At 48.7% G+C, this 14,377-nt stretch overlaps 2 protein-coding genes across 2 annotated transcripts; both read left to right on the top strand.

The window, feature by feature from the left end:
• Window positions 1-2,788: 2,788 nt before the first annotated feature.
• On the top strand, window positions 2,789-6,809 carry LOC136545793 (ATG8-interacting protein 1-like). Its single transcript, XM_066537767.1, has 3 exons — window positions 2,789-3,134; window positions 4,586-5,264; window positions 6,179-6,809. Exons 2-3 carry the CDS (start codon window positions 4,596-4,598, stop codon window positions 6,293-6,295), a joined length of 786 nt encoding a protein of 261 aa, XP_066393864.1. The 5' UTR covers window positions 2,789-3,134; window positions 4,586-4,595; the 3' UTR covers window positions 6,296-6,809.
• Window positions 6,810-8,431: 1,622 nt separating this feature from the next.
• Window positions 8,432-9,791, top strand: LOC136545794 (putative cyclin-dependent kinase F-2). The gene has a single exon (XM_066537768.1). The coding sequence runs from the start codon at window positions 8,556-8,558 to the stop codon at window positions 9,708-9,710; it is 1,155 nt and encodes a 384-aa protein (XP_066393865.1). The 5' UTR covers window positions 8,432-8,555; the 3' UTR covers window positions 9,711-9,791.
• The last annotated feature ends 4,586 nt before the right edge of the window (window positions 9,792-14,377 follow it).

Raw genomic sequence — 14,377 nt, forward strand, 5'->3', positions numbered from 1 at the left:
GTTTACCTTAGCATAACTTTATTTTTTATTCTTTCTTTTTCATACCTGCCCATTCGCACCGTAGGCTGCAACCTTAAGAGCCTGACCATGGCCCACGAGGCTCAGCTGCTCGTAACCATAGGTAGAGGTAGGGTGCGATCGGTCGGAATATTTAGAGCAAAGTTACGTAAGGTAATTAAAGGAATGGACTACCCTTTTGTTTGGGGAAAATGTATTTATCATATGATAGTAAAAAGAGGGGTGACATTGCTCCCCCGTGGAGCCCTCGTGCGACCCGGGTCAAAAGTGTTCGGGTCGGGGCACTTTATAGGAGCAAACGTTAAGTAAAAGATGGTAAGACTGAATTTTAGGGGAAGAAACGACGTAGCTGTTCGTTGTTCCAAGTGTTGGTGAGAACATTACCGTTGTCGTCCTTCAGTCGGTAGGCGTCCGGTTGGATCACCTCGGTCACCGTATAGGGACCTTTAGTCATCCAGATCCTTGCTCGCTATGCCCCCTTTCTTGGTCGCTGCCTCTTTACCTTTTCCTTCTTTCGGCCCATCGGCCTGTCACAGAAGGCGCTTGAAGAGCTCATAGTCCTTGTAGAGGTGTTTAACTGGGTAGGTGTGGTTGGTGTATAGGCTCTCCATGAGCTCATTGAAGTGGTCTGGTAGGCCCTGCTGGGGCTGCTTGCCCGTGTGATCAGCCGTGTCGACCAACGTAGAGTTGGCCGGTCGGCGATGATCTTTCTTGTTCTTTTTTGCCACTCTACATGGAGGGGCCCTCGTCCCAATCCTCACGCTTGGCCTTGCCTTTGTCCCAGCCTCCGTTGAAGCGCTGTGGGAATGACGCTCTTTAGATGCGTCGGTCAAAGGCCCATGGTCTTGGGCCATCTGGGCTGGGACTTTGGTCGTCCAGCCGATGATCGCACCTAGGGTGCGTTTCACCACTCCTCTGATGGTCCAGCCAGGGTCTATGTCGCCTGCCATCACTGTCGCTTGATGGACGTCATCACCATGACGGGACTGACTTCGGTTGCTGATGACGCTACGAGTGTCTTGGTTTGGCCCAAGCCACTCGTGTATAAGCGATCGGTGTAGAGCGGGCGCTAGGTCAGGCGGGGCACAGATGCAGCCTCATGTGCCGCACTCGACGGCTATAGCGGTGAGTGAGTGGAGTGATTCATTTGGTGCGTCCCCACTCCCCAGGTGGGGAGAGAGGCCGCAAGTCAGTTTTGTGATGCGAAGCCCTCTGCCTGTTGAATGGCAGCGGTTTCGACAGTGTCTAGAGGTTCCGGTGGATCGCTTGTTCCTAGGGGTCATTCGGCTCAGGAAGGCCGCACAGAAGCATTGCCGTGGCGGTGATGTTCTGGCTGGCCTGAGCAAACTATGGGGGATCGTTCCCCCCATACATGATGTTGCGCTGGACGTGGCGGGCGTGACCCCAGACGCCGCTCGCTGGGTCACACATACGGGGCGCGGCGTGGTGCGCCGAGCGCGCTGGCGTATGTGGCGGCTGGTGCGAGCGTGAGGCCCTCCGCATGAGAGTCCGGAGGGGTGTGAGTCTGCAAGGACTACGCTATCACCGACGGCTGTCCCGAAGCGTTCGCCATAGCGCACTTCCAGGATGGACGGTGCTAGATGCCACATCACCGAGGCTAGAGTCGTCGCTCTCGACATCGTCATCCATGAGGTCGAGGAAACAGGTGGAGCATAGCTCGCCATTCCCACGAATTCAGACATGAGAGGGAGCGGCGCCAGCGTCCTTCGGAGCCCCCGTGCGCATGCGTCTGTGGGGGACGCGAGGCCGTAGGAGAACCGGTCGTACGGTGGTCGCGGTGCGGACAATGTGGTCACTCAGGATAATCGGCAGGAGATAGTGAATAGCGAGTAAATAACAACATGTACATTACTCACAGCGAGATTTGAGCAGAGCGTTTGCTCGGATTGAAGCGCAAGCGCCTCGTCGTTGAAGTCGTCATGTGTCCCGAAGCCGATGGAGGGCGCCCCTCCGACGGGCGCCAAAACAAGTGCCTCCTCGCGGAGGTGTAGTACGTCGAGCCAGTCAGCGATGAAGTCCAGGCTTTCGAAGAGGAAGGCCTAGGACGGCTTGAAGACAGGTGGAACCCGTATCCCAACAGGCGGGAGTGCGGGAAACTCCAGCGAGCCAAAGTGAATCGTATCGCTTGAGTCCGTCATGGTGAAGGTGGCAGAAAAGTGGGCCATCCGATGACAAAAAAAGTGTGAACGTATAGTGTCTTCCCCACGGACGACGCCAATTGTCGGTGCAGAAAGTGACCAACACGTAAATATTTATAGTTTTATTGTATGTTGTGATCGGAGGTGGCCTAGCACTCAATGACGCAGGGTTTATACTGGTTCAGACAACATGTCCTACGTCCAGTTTGAGTCGGTCGCTGACTTTATTCCTGAGCCCAGATGCTCAAAGTTTGCTGTGGGGTTATAAACGGAAGGGAGAAAGATGGGGTACAAGAGGTTCGGTTGTACTCCGGTCTGAAAGGCCGAGAGTGACGGGAGCTCCGCTATGTGCTAAGTGTTTGAGTATGTGCTCGTGGTTTAAATCTAGTGGTTCTCCTGTTGTGTGTTGTTCGAGTTGTTGTGGGCTGATCGATCTCTTTTGCTGAAAGAAAGTGCACCTCTTTTATAGATAAAGGGGTGGCCGAGAGAGAGAGAGAGGGGGGGTAGTGGATTCTAGACTCGTGCGTGCGCCTTGTGCGGTTGTGCCGTGGCACCATGTCCGAATCACGTCCCTATGCGTGGGGCCCACCGTGACACCCGAATCCCTGCTGCCATGCCATCCATCAATCATCAGTTATTATTATCTCGACATAATCAAAGTTTTAGAGAAAGAGGATTAGGTACTAGTATTACTGTAATTCGTGTTGTAGGAGTAATCGGCTGTCTCCTCCAAGGCTCCAACGCCCCACCAAACAAATAACTAAAATTAATTAGTGCAAATCATCATCACCCAAAGGGTGACGGAGGAACAAAACGAAGAAGGAAAAGCTCCTATTGCCATTGCCAAATTGCTGGCTCCTCCTCCCCCAACTCAATCCCCCCGCGCCGCCGCCGCCATTGGCGGAATCGACCGACCCCGCCTCACCGGAGAATCCACCAGCGTCGGTTTCACCTCAGGTACCGGCCTTGCTCTGACCCACATCCATCTGGACCTTGTTCATTCAATCAATCATTGCGTGTTGCTCGCCGTGGCAGCGGCGCGCTTCTTGATCTGTTCTCGGGCTCCCCGCACGGCGCAGGTGGGACCCTGGACGACGAGGGCTTGGGGTTAGCTAGCCCCCGCTGGTTGTTGGATGCGAGCCGTATTGGGCATGTATATCTGCGCGGGGGAGGGCGTTAGGGTGGTCGTGTTCCTACTGACTTTGGTGATTTTGGTGCGGGTTGAGTAGGGCGGAGAAAAATTCTCGCGTGCCGTAGCTGTTAGCCTGCTACCACGACGTTCTGAGGTGGTCTTGTGTGCAGAAGAGTTGTTCCATGCTGCTCATTCTCTAAGCGTACCCCAGCTGTTTGCTGAATTTTCTCTGGGCTCATGGAGTTCCCTTTTCTTTTCCTGCTTGAGACGACTTTTGCCCCTTTGTGCCCAGCCACTAGAATATCGTCTGAAAAAACTGAATTGAATGTGGGACTTCACTGTCCGTGCTACCTCTGTGACACCGTGGCAGGTTTTGCAGCCTAATTTGCTCAAGCGGGGCAGATAGCATGACCGATATCACAAGAGTCTTAGCAAGTGAAACAAAGGATAAGGATAAGCCCATTGCAGGATAGGATATCATAGCATGCCCGTGTCTTTGAATGGTTAGGTAGGAGTGTTAGGACATCCGAGAGTCTTTGTGCAAGAAATTTAGCTAGTTGCCTAGTCTGAGATGATATTCCTGATATGCACGGTGTTGTTGATTTAGTGTCTCTTGCAACTTGGATCTTGAATTTTAAGGGACATCTTAGATTATCCTGCGATCCTCCAAAGTTAATGCAGATGTCAGTGCTAGCTGTCAGAAAGTCTCACTTAAGACCCTTGCCTGTTGGTGTGATGTAGTCATGTAGACATAAGCAGAAGAGGTATCACGTGTGATTGTGCTTAGGAATGTTGGAAGATCAGTTTGATGGACTTGGAAGGTGTTGTTGCAACACAGCCAGGCATGATTTTGGCGAGGTAAGCTACTAGGATGTGAAGGGAAGTTAGAGAGCACTGTGAAAACATGGATCATAGTGGAGACACTAATTGCATATAGTGGCATAAGTGAATAAGTACAGGATGGCTTTAAAGCCACAGAGTAAGTGAAGCAGTGAACATATGAACCATATGTGGTGGTGATGATGGTTGGGGATGGGTCTTTGCTAATTAGCATATGTTTTTTTTTTTCTCTTTCTGCCACTAGTCCTACCCTTTTGCTATAAGCTTACAACTGGGAAGCAGCAGTTATTTTTCATGACTTAAAACATCCATACCAATGAATTATCTCTGTGGATGAGCATATATTATGAGATGCATTGATACAATATGATGATCTGCACTAGCATTCAACTTCTGAATTTTGACATCTAATATCAAGTTTTTGGTGTTTTGATAGGTTTTTATGCATGGCAGATGACAATGAGGTCACTGGAGTGTCACCTGTGGCTGATGAATGGGATATGCTATCCCTGACTTCATCAATATATGCTAGTCCGTTATTCCGAAGAGGATTTGATCCAATTAATTTGCCTGGATATGGGGATGTGATTAATATTCAGGAAGGCACACAAACTGGATTAGTCATGTCAGATGGCTTTGTGTTCCCTCCAAGTGAGCATGAGAATTTGCCGATAGAACCAGAGCATGAGAATTTGCCAATAGAACCAGAGCATGATGAATCAAATACAAACAGCGATGGAAAGGAAAGTAGTTGTGCTGGAAATAACGATGATGACTGGTGTCATGTATCACCTGAAGAAATTGATGGCATAAGTAATGAAAATATATCTGACAACAGTGACTTGCCTCCTGTCAGTGAAGCTACCATACCAGATTCCCACCCCACAGAAATAAATGCTAAGCGAGAGAAATATCATACGACATGCAAGGCTGTTCTTCCTTGTGAAAGATGGTGGAAAAGGAAAACCACTTATCTATTTCATCATATAAAAGGAGTGACTACAGTCTGCTCTGTTGTGGCAGCTGGTGCTGTTGTTGGTTTTGTTGTAATGGGTCAGAGGTGGCAGCAGGACCATTGGCACCTTCATCAATTTAAGTTCAGTGTCAGTGGTGAGGTATGCCATCTATCCTTTATCTGGAGAAGCTTCGCTAGGAGTGTCTTTTATATTTCCATTACTCGTATTTCTTGTATGTTTGTAATATATTTGGCCATGCTCATAGATAAAGCTGAAATTTATAAAGTCAAGGGTACATCATGAAATACTGATGACAAATGACTACACAAGGATTCATGTGCCTGTATTTGGTTCAAAGTGCTTCTGATATGTTTAAATTTATTTACTAAGAAAATGGTTAGCAACTCCAAAGTTATATTACCTATTTTGGATGTTTGCATTTTGCAATTTTTATGATTGCTAGACCTAGTTCATTTTTGCTTGTAACCAAGTTGTTCTGTTCCGTAATTTTGCTTCTGATTGTGGAACATCCACATACACTCTTCTTGAGCTAATTGTTCTCTTGACGAATCCATGTACTCAAACTCACTGAACGCTTGTTTTCCAGTCTGAACATTTCCACAACATTTCCACAGCTGTCCCATTTCATTCAAGTCTGTTTCATTGACAGATGTTGTGTCCTCTAGAACGTTTTGTTGAATACACATCCCCTCTTGACAGTACTAGGTTTTGCTGACCAGATGTTGATGGATCTGTTCATTTAACTGATTAGAGAGAATAAAATCTTTTGCACAAAGGTGTTATTTTGACCTTGAGGACTTGTACCTTTTCCTAGACCTCTGTTTTGAACTGGATGTATTGCTTCCTCGGTTCCTCTTGGACTAACTCACTTTTAGACTTTTCTAGTCAAATCACAGCTCACATATATAATCTTATTTTTGCCAAGTAACACATTTGTGTCTCTATATGAAATTGGGCTTTTTACTGCATGTGAATTGCTGTAACTTTTAAGTGAATTAATTTTGTTCTGGTAACCTACTAATCATATGGTTCACTGATGTTCACTCTGACAGAGCATGAGTCGAGTCATTGGAGCATTCAGCCGTTTGAAGGATGGGCTTCCTGGGAGTGAGCAGCTAAGATCTCTGCTGCCGACTCGAGTACTCCCGCAACAGCCACTGAGCGCTTGATCACAGGCACCAATTTTTGGTGGCGGTGACTGTTTCTTTGGCAAGTTTTGTTGCTTATATATGATTTTGAGACAGTTCGTTCTTTTCTTGTGCTACTTGATTTTATCTTGCTGTAAATTAGGGGTCGAGACTTTCATGGTGCTGGAATGTTATTATCTTTAGTACGTAGCAACTGTAAAGTACATGGTGGAAACACAGGGGCACTGCAACAATCTGTATCCGTGGTCTTGTTACCAGCCTGTTTTACTTTCAATATCTTTTTTTGAATGTCTACTTTCTATATCTCAATGGCACACGCTTGTAAATTAGGGGTCGAGACTTTCATGGTGCTGGAATGTTATTATCTTTAGTACGTAGCAACCGTAAAGTACATGGTGGAAGCACAGGGGGCACTGCAACAATCTGTATCCGTGGTCTTGTTACCAGCCTGTTTTACTTTCTATATCTTTTTTTGAACGTCTACTTTCTATATCTCAATGGCACACGCTTGTATTTTGGTTTGTTCGTGTTCTTACGCTTGTGAAGCTTCTGTCAGGTGGTGACGATTTCGAGATCAATAGTTTCAAATTTAACTTAAAATTCTTTTTTTTCTCTCGAATGTGCAGGAGAGTTGTGTATCTTTTTTTATTAGAGAGAGAGAGAGGTGAAGACCCCATACAGAGGAGCAATTCGATGTCTAGAAGGCCGTATAAGGTTGCAAAATAAAATACAATCAGGATTAATCGCCCGTAACAAAAACCACCACCGCCCCTAACAAAAAATCACCACCACCTCGAGTCCTTTTGCACAGGTACAAACAGGATTAATCGCCGGTAACAAAAACAACCACCACCTCAAGTCCTCAACAGGGCTTGGTCTCTTACTACACCTATAGTATAGTTGGTGGGTATTCATTAATCATTCAAACTTTTACCTATCTAGGGTACAGATAAATTCTTTTTAACTATCTCATTTGAGTAGGGTACAGATAAATTCTTCTTAATAGAAATTAGTAGAAAATGGTATGAGGAGGAATTGGACGAATCAGATATTAAGTACCGACTGGTTACCCGCAACAAATGTTAGTTAATTTTACTAAATTTTTTAAACTGAGAATGCTAGATTTTTAATTCTAAGTCTAAATTTTGATGTGATGCCCACATGTATATCTAGCCATACTAATATCCACAAAGTAGCCATCCGTTAGACGGTCTTTAATAGATGACTCATATGGGCACATAAAACCAAAATGGGTAGTAAGAGACCTAAAATTAGCCTCCAACAAAGTACATATACGGGAGACTCATTTTGGGTTGCCTGAGAGGCATAACCCAAATATGGGTATCTTTTCTCCTGAAAACCCATTTGCAGAAATGATTCTCTTTTGGGTTCTGTTGTTGGAGAAGATGTCGAATGGGTATCGAACCTTTTGGCTGTAACGCTACCTAAACGTTAAATGAGTCTTGTATTTTGGGTGGTGTTGTTGGAGACGGTCTTAAAATAAGTCACCTGTAATAATTTTAATCAATTTTGTGAATCTTTAAGACGTGAATGTGGGGTTTCTAAATTTTAGTGCGCAGCTTTTGACATGGGGACCATATTTACGTTTAGTACACGTAGTCCGCTATCATACCGGGTCATCTAAAAAATGCAATCAACTTTGCTCAAGTTTTTAGATTGTGAACGCAGGCGGATACATGGGTATGTGGCCACGGCAGGTGCACGTCGCCTTGATCGATTGTACTGGTCCTCGCTGCATGTTGGTAAGAGGACAGAGGAGTTGCTTCAAGTTCTGTAATTCGACGTAACCCAAACTGGAAACTATTTTCTCCGAGCATAGTGTTTGAGAAAAAAAAGACATGTTTGACCAGCCCATCAGTTTCGTGACAATACTTGTTCGGCTGGTATTAAAGCTGACTGATAAGCCAGCTGAAACTGCTTTGTTGTAAGAGAAAAATACTATAGATCCTAGTTAATAAGTCGGCTGATAAGTTCAAACGACACGACGAGGCCTAAAGAAGTGAGTACTAAGAAGCACTGGGCCCTAATTCTTTTATACCCGTGTGCAAGTTGCCTATTCTCCACGTGTCAGAGCACAGAACTGCCACGTAAGGTCGTATTTGCGTGCACCCGTTTTCAACTTGCTCACTAGGCTGGCTGGCTGGAAACCCCGCGCGCACGGCACGCAAACACAGCCATGTACGAGCCCGAATTGGAATCGAGTAGCAGCCTACATAAAGTTTGACGAGGCCACTCCCCCCATGGTAATTCGTCACTTGCAATGGATCCGTCCGCGCCCCTCTTTCCCGTTCCCTCGTCCTGCTCCCCCGCGCCCCAAGACTCCGACCGGGCTTTCCTCATGGCGTCGTCGTCGGCGGCGGCGACCGCGACGCGCAAGCGCCCGGCGCCCGACGGCACGGACACCGGTGGTGGTGGTGCCGGCCGCAAGAGCAAGCAGGCGCGGATGATCACGCTGGGGAGCATCGGCGACTACGAGACGCAGGAGGCGATCGGGGCGGGCAGCTTCGGCGTGGTGGTCAAGGCGCGGCACCGCGGCACGGGCGAGGCGGTGGCCATCAAGTGTGCCCGCAAGGCGCCCAATAGCAACAGCAACCTCCGCCGCATCCTCCGTGAGGCCGGCTGCATGGCGGCCTGCCGCGGCCACCCGTCGGTCGTGGGCATCCGGGACGTCGTCGTGGACGCGGCCACCGGGGACGCGTTCCTCGTCATGGAGCTCGTCGCCGGCGGCAGCCTGCTGCGCCTGCAGAGGACGCGGCCGCGCTTCTCGGAGGGCGAGACCCGCGCGTTCATGCGGCAGCTCCTGCGCGGCGCGGCGCGGATGCACGGCGCCGGGATCATCCACCGCGACATCAAGCCCGGCAACATCCTCGTGAGCGGCGGCGGCTTCGCGCTCAAGATCTGCGACCTGGGGCTCGCCACGCCGACGGCGAGGCCGGCCGAGGGGACGGCGACGGCGTACGCGTACCCGGAGCGCCGCGTGGGCACGCTGCTCTACCGCTCGCCGGAGCAGCTGGCTGGCCGCCGGGACTACGGCCCCGGCGTCGACGTCTGGGCGCTCGGGTGCGTCATGGCCGAGCTCCTCACGGGCAGGTTCATGTTCGACGAGGAGACGGAGGACGGCATGGTCGCCAGGGTGACGGAACTGGGGCACGCGCTCGCCGAGAGGAGGCTGCAGGCGTTCGACGACTGGCCGACGTTCCAGGGCCTGCCGCATCTGTCGCGGGGCGCGCGCGAGGTCCTCGCCTGCCTGCTTGCCGTCCAGCCACGGGACAGGCTCACCGCCGCAGCCGCGCTCCAGCATGCGTGGTTCGCCGAGGAAGAAGAAGAGGAGAAGGAGCATCCTGTGGCCACCTGCCGCAGCGCAGGCAGAGCAGCTCGGCGTAGCAATGCTACTGTAGTGACCGTCGTGGTTTGAACTTTGAGGATTGTTGAATTGAGTGTTGCAGTCTTATTCTTTTGTACACTATTGGTATTTGTAATCTTGGTTATATTCTGCATTGCCAGGTAACCTTGGTTGCGCACAGACGATGGTTTGAACCCAGGGTCCACCCAATTTAAGATGTACACTATTTAGTATATTGTAATCTTGGTTATATTAATTACAAGTTGTCTAAGCATGAAGATGAAGCAATGCACATGTTGCTTCATTGTGATCTGTTTGATCAGCCATTTTTGTATTGATGAAAGATGTGTTATGTTCTCCGGATTGCCAAACCATGGGTGTGTTTCTAGCTCCTTTTCTTAATTGGTGGCGAAGTCATGACAAATCTGTTATCGGTTATTTGGCTGATTTTTTTTTTTGAGAACACGACTTCATGCGTATTTCATTAAGGAGTGGTTATTTGGCTGAAATAGTTGATTAGTATTACTACTCAACAGGATTGTGGCACCTATCGTTAGTGACTGAATTCATCTTCATCCTTTTGAGATAATTTGTATTCTATACTAGGGTTGCAAAATTGAGCAAACTCATTGCCTTTTGTTAGTTGATCTCCACCAACGGTCTATTGGGCCCTTGGATCTGCACCCTGATCGGGGGCGCCCAACCCTAATATGGTTGGTGGGCTCCTGTCGCACAGCACTATAAAGAGAGGTGGGGATCAGGACTCTAACTACAAGGTTGACCTGAGCCGCTATAACCACCTATAGAGAAACACTAATCCGATCTAAAGAAGGGTGCTGCCAGCGATGGGAAGCCGCCACCAACCTCACCGTCACCTCTGCATCGCCACTGGACCTCGCCACCACTACGCTGGACTACACTGCGCCGAGCTACCACGACACCGACGTCCAAGCCGCTTCGGCGCCATGGACCGAATGATGACCTAGGGCGAGGTACATCAACAGTTTCCCATCTAAGTAAGATGCTTGAAAGGATCAAGATGCCCAAGAGCGGGGGTGAATTGGGCTAATTCTAAATTCTCTTGCAATAATCAAATCCTACGGATAGCCCAATTAACCCCTTGTGCCTAGAAAAGTGTTTATATCAAACTAAAGCACAACAACCTCGCAACCTAAGTTCCAAACTTACTCTAGCAAGCAATTCTATGGATGTAAAAACAAGTATTGAATTGCTCAAAGTAAATGCTCAAAGTAAGTGCTCAAAGTAAATAGAGAGAGAAAGGAACGCGGCGATGTTTTGCCGAGGTATCGGAGAGTCGCCACTCCCCACTAGTCCTCGTTGGAGCACCCGCGCAAGGGTGTAGCTCCCCCTTGATCCGCGCAAGGATCAAGTGCTCTCTACGGGTTGATTATTCGACACTCCGTCGCGGCGAATCACCCAAAGCCGCTCACAACTTGAGTTGGGTCACCCACAAGCTCCGCCGGGTGAACACCAAACTCCCAATCACCACCAAGCCGTCTAGGTGATGGCGATCACCAAGAGTAACAAGCACGAACTCTCACTTGACCACGCGAAGCCTAATGAGAAGATGGATGCACACTTTGCTACTCTTGATTTGCTAGTGAGGCTACTCTCTTGGATTCTCAAATCACAAACACCTCACTAGGACCTTGCTCTTCTTGACACTCACAAACGTGTTTCTCAGCTGTTGGAATGAGCAAAAGATACTCCACTCACGAGTGGAGCTTCTATTTATAAGCCAGCCTGAAAAACGAACCGTTATGAGCTTCTACGGGACGACCGGACGCTCCGATCGCTATGACCGGACGCTCCGGTCAGTTCAACCCGCGAACAGTTTTCAAGTGATGACCGGACGCTGTCAGGGTCCGGTTAGTACCGACCGGACACGTCCGGTCACTCTTGGATGCTTACTGTAAATGACCGGACGCTAGATACTCAGGGTCCGGTCACACTGACCAGACGCGTCCGGTCACTCTTTCCCAAGTCTGGACCCTTACTGGAGTCGACCGGATGCTGGCCCTCAGCATCCGGTTACATGACCTCCTAGCGTCCGGTCACACCAGACTTGATCCCCTTGGTCAAATGAACTGACCGGACCCTGCGGCCAGCGTCCGGTCGCACCGGAGCCAGCGTCCGGTCAGTGTTTGACCCTCCATTCACTTCCAACTTCCAAACATATGTGAATGAAGTTTGCTCCAAAAGATCTTAGGCATTCATAGGAGCTACCTAGAGCTAGTTTTAACAAGTGTGCACCACACCTAACTCACTAGACTCAACTAGGTCAAGCTACCCGTTCATACCCCCCTTCATAGTACGGCCAAAGGAAAAACAAAGTCCTAAACTACTCTAAGTGTCTCTCCAACTCCAATCGACACTTAGAACTAGTTATCCTTAACCTTGTCGTCCATCCTTTGAAAACCGAAACGATTTCCATCGTAGGGGCATGACAACCTCGATTGCCCAATCGATCTCCATTACCATGACCTAACTTAATTGCCTCTGCAAAACACACGTTAGTCATAGTAATCTTGTATTGACATTAATCACCGAAATCCAACTAGGGGCCTAGATGCTTTCAATGCTTACCCATGATCTACATTTCAGAGGCACTATGTGTGCCAACAATGGTATCGGAGCCGGGTTAACAGTGTATAGATCTAGTATGGGGTAGAGAATTGAAAAGAAATCAAAGAAAGAACAAGGGTTCGATCCGTTTTGGATTGAAACCCTAACCCTAACTAGGTAAAAGAAAATAGAAAAGAGACCGAGAGGGTGGTGGGCATCACTGACTGTCGGTCACCACCACCACCGCATGGGGAAAGGTGCCGCACCGCCGTCTTCGCCGGCGCACGGCAAGAAAAGAACTGACCCTATTCGGATCTGAGAAGAGGAGAGAAAGGGGTCTCGGCACGTGAAGCCGAACCCCAACCCACAAAGCACTCACTAGGGAAGAAGAATAGTGACTCCAGTGAGTCAAACCCTAACCCTAACCCCAACCCCAAATCGGTTCAACTCTGAAAAGAAAAGAAAGAAGATCCAAAAGAGAAGAAGGGGAAGAGGGGAAGGGGCTTATCTCGCTGATCTCGAATCAAAACCGAGAGAAAAAAACAAATCGGGTTCAATCGAACCCTAACCCTAACTCGCGACGAGCAAGGGGAAGAGAGCGATTCGGTACAAATAGAAAAGAAAAGAAATCAAATGAAAGAGATGAACCAAATCGAACGAATCGAATCGGAAAAAGAAACCCTAACCCTAGATCCCCAATTGGTTGAATCCAAGAAGAACAAACCAGACCCATATCAGAAGGGGAAGAAGGGGAAGGGGAGGCCTGCCTCGACCGCTGCTGACACCGCCGTAGTACGGCTCGCCAGCGCGCGGGGAGAAGAAGGCCGAGCCAGGGGCGCTGCTCGCCGAGCTCTAGCCAAGGGGGCACCGCAGCTAGACCGCTCGACGGCGGCGTGCTCACCCGCTGGGGAGCGCGCTCACCAGCGAAGGGGTCGACAATGGCGCTAAGGCTCTGCTCGCCCTCCGTCGTCTGCTCGCTCGGACTCGCCTCACTGCGGCTAAGAGAGTGAGAGAGAGAAGGAGGAGGCACAAATGAACGTTTAGGATTCGGGAGAGACCAGCGTCCGCGGTTTTGTTCGGGAGAGATGGCCGGGCGACTGTCGGATGTGATCCGACGACGAAGCACGACCAGGCCAGAGTCAGGCCCAGGCGAAGCGGTGCGGGGCGCGCACGTGTGGGCCGAATTCTCGGCCTAGGCCCAGGTTGTGGCCTAGGCATGGGGACCGCGCGGCGCGCATGGCTGCTGGGCCAGAGTTTCACGCTAGGGCACGCTGCGCAACCGGGCCGCGCACTGTTGCTGCTGGACCGGTACTGTAGTAGCAGGCCGGGCCACAATAAATAATAAATAAAGTTCCGAGTTTATTTAATTTTTAGAAGCAGATTTCGATGAATTTTGTCTAGTTTAATATCTCTGTTAAAATTTGAACCAATGGGATAATTTTTCAGAGAATATTTGAAAAAAGTTTAATGCTTCTGAAAAATAGATAATGAATTTTTTTCATGTTTTCGCTGCTAAAGAAATTGTTTATTCTCTAGTTATTTTGAACCAACGTGATATTTAATTAGAGAAAAAGAGATTTTGACATGATCATGATGTTGTTATTTTCTGACCAACATTGTTAATAACAATATCGTAATTTTAATGATTTTATGCATTAATTCTTTTTGTGCCCAACGGTGATGTAGAATTAGTGTATAAGAACAGTTGTATGTTTTAATTTTGACCAACGTTGGAATCAAGGCATGTAATTGTTGTTATTATTTATGTTCTCACTCTATATGAATTGTGTTGCCAGGCGAATACAACTTGATGGGTTGTATCAAAGAGATCCCCACTCTCAAAGGTGACAACTACACAGAGTGGAAGAAAAAGATTGATCTGGCCTTCATCTTCGCTGATGTGGACTAGGTAGTCACCTCACCGTGTCCCACTAAGCCTATGGCATCGGTGAGGGAGACAAACGAGGCTGATGCCACCTGGGCAACTAAAGAGAGGGATTTTGAATCCCAAAAGATGTCCTATGACCTTGAGCATAGGTAGTGGGTCACTTCTAATAAGAAATGTTTGGCTATGATAAAAAACACGATTGAGCCTACAATTGTGGGCTCAATCCCAGAGTGTGACATGGTCACCGAATACCTCAATAGAATAA

This window comes from Miscanthus floridulus, chromosome 3, assembly GCF_019320115.1.
Source record: "Miscanthus floridulus cultivar M001 chromosome 3, ASM1932011v1, whole genome shotgun sequence".
Taxonomy (NCBI): Eukaryota; Viridiplantae; Streptophyta; class Magnoliopsida; order Poales; family Poaceae; genus Miscanthus; species Miscanthus floridulus.

Coding starts and splice junctions, on each gene's coding strand:
- LOC136545794 (XM_066537768.1), top strand. CDS start 8,556: ATGGATCCGTCCGCGCCCCTCTTTCCCGTTCCCTCGTCCTGCTCCCCC.
- LOC136545793 (XM_066537767.1), top strand. CDS start 4,596: ATGGCAGATGACAATGAGGTCACTGGAGTGTCACCTGTGGCTGATGAA. Junction 5,265..6,178: donor AGTTCAGTGTCAGTGGTGAG/GTATGCCATCTA, acceptor TCACTCTGACAG/AGCATGAGTCGAGTCATTGG.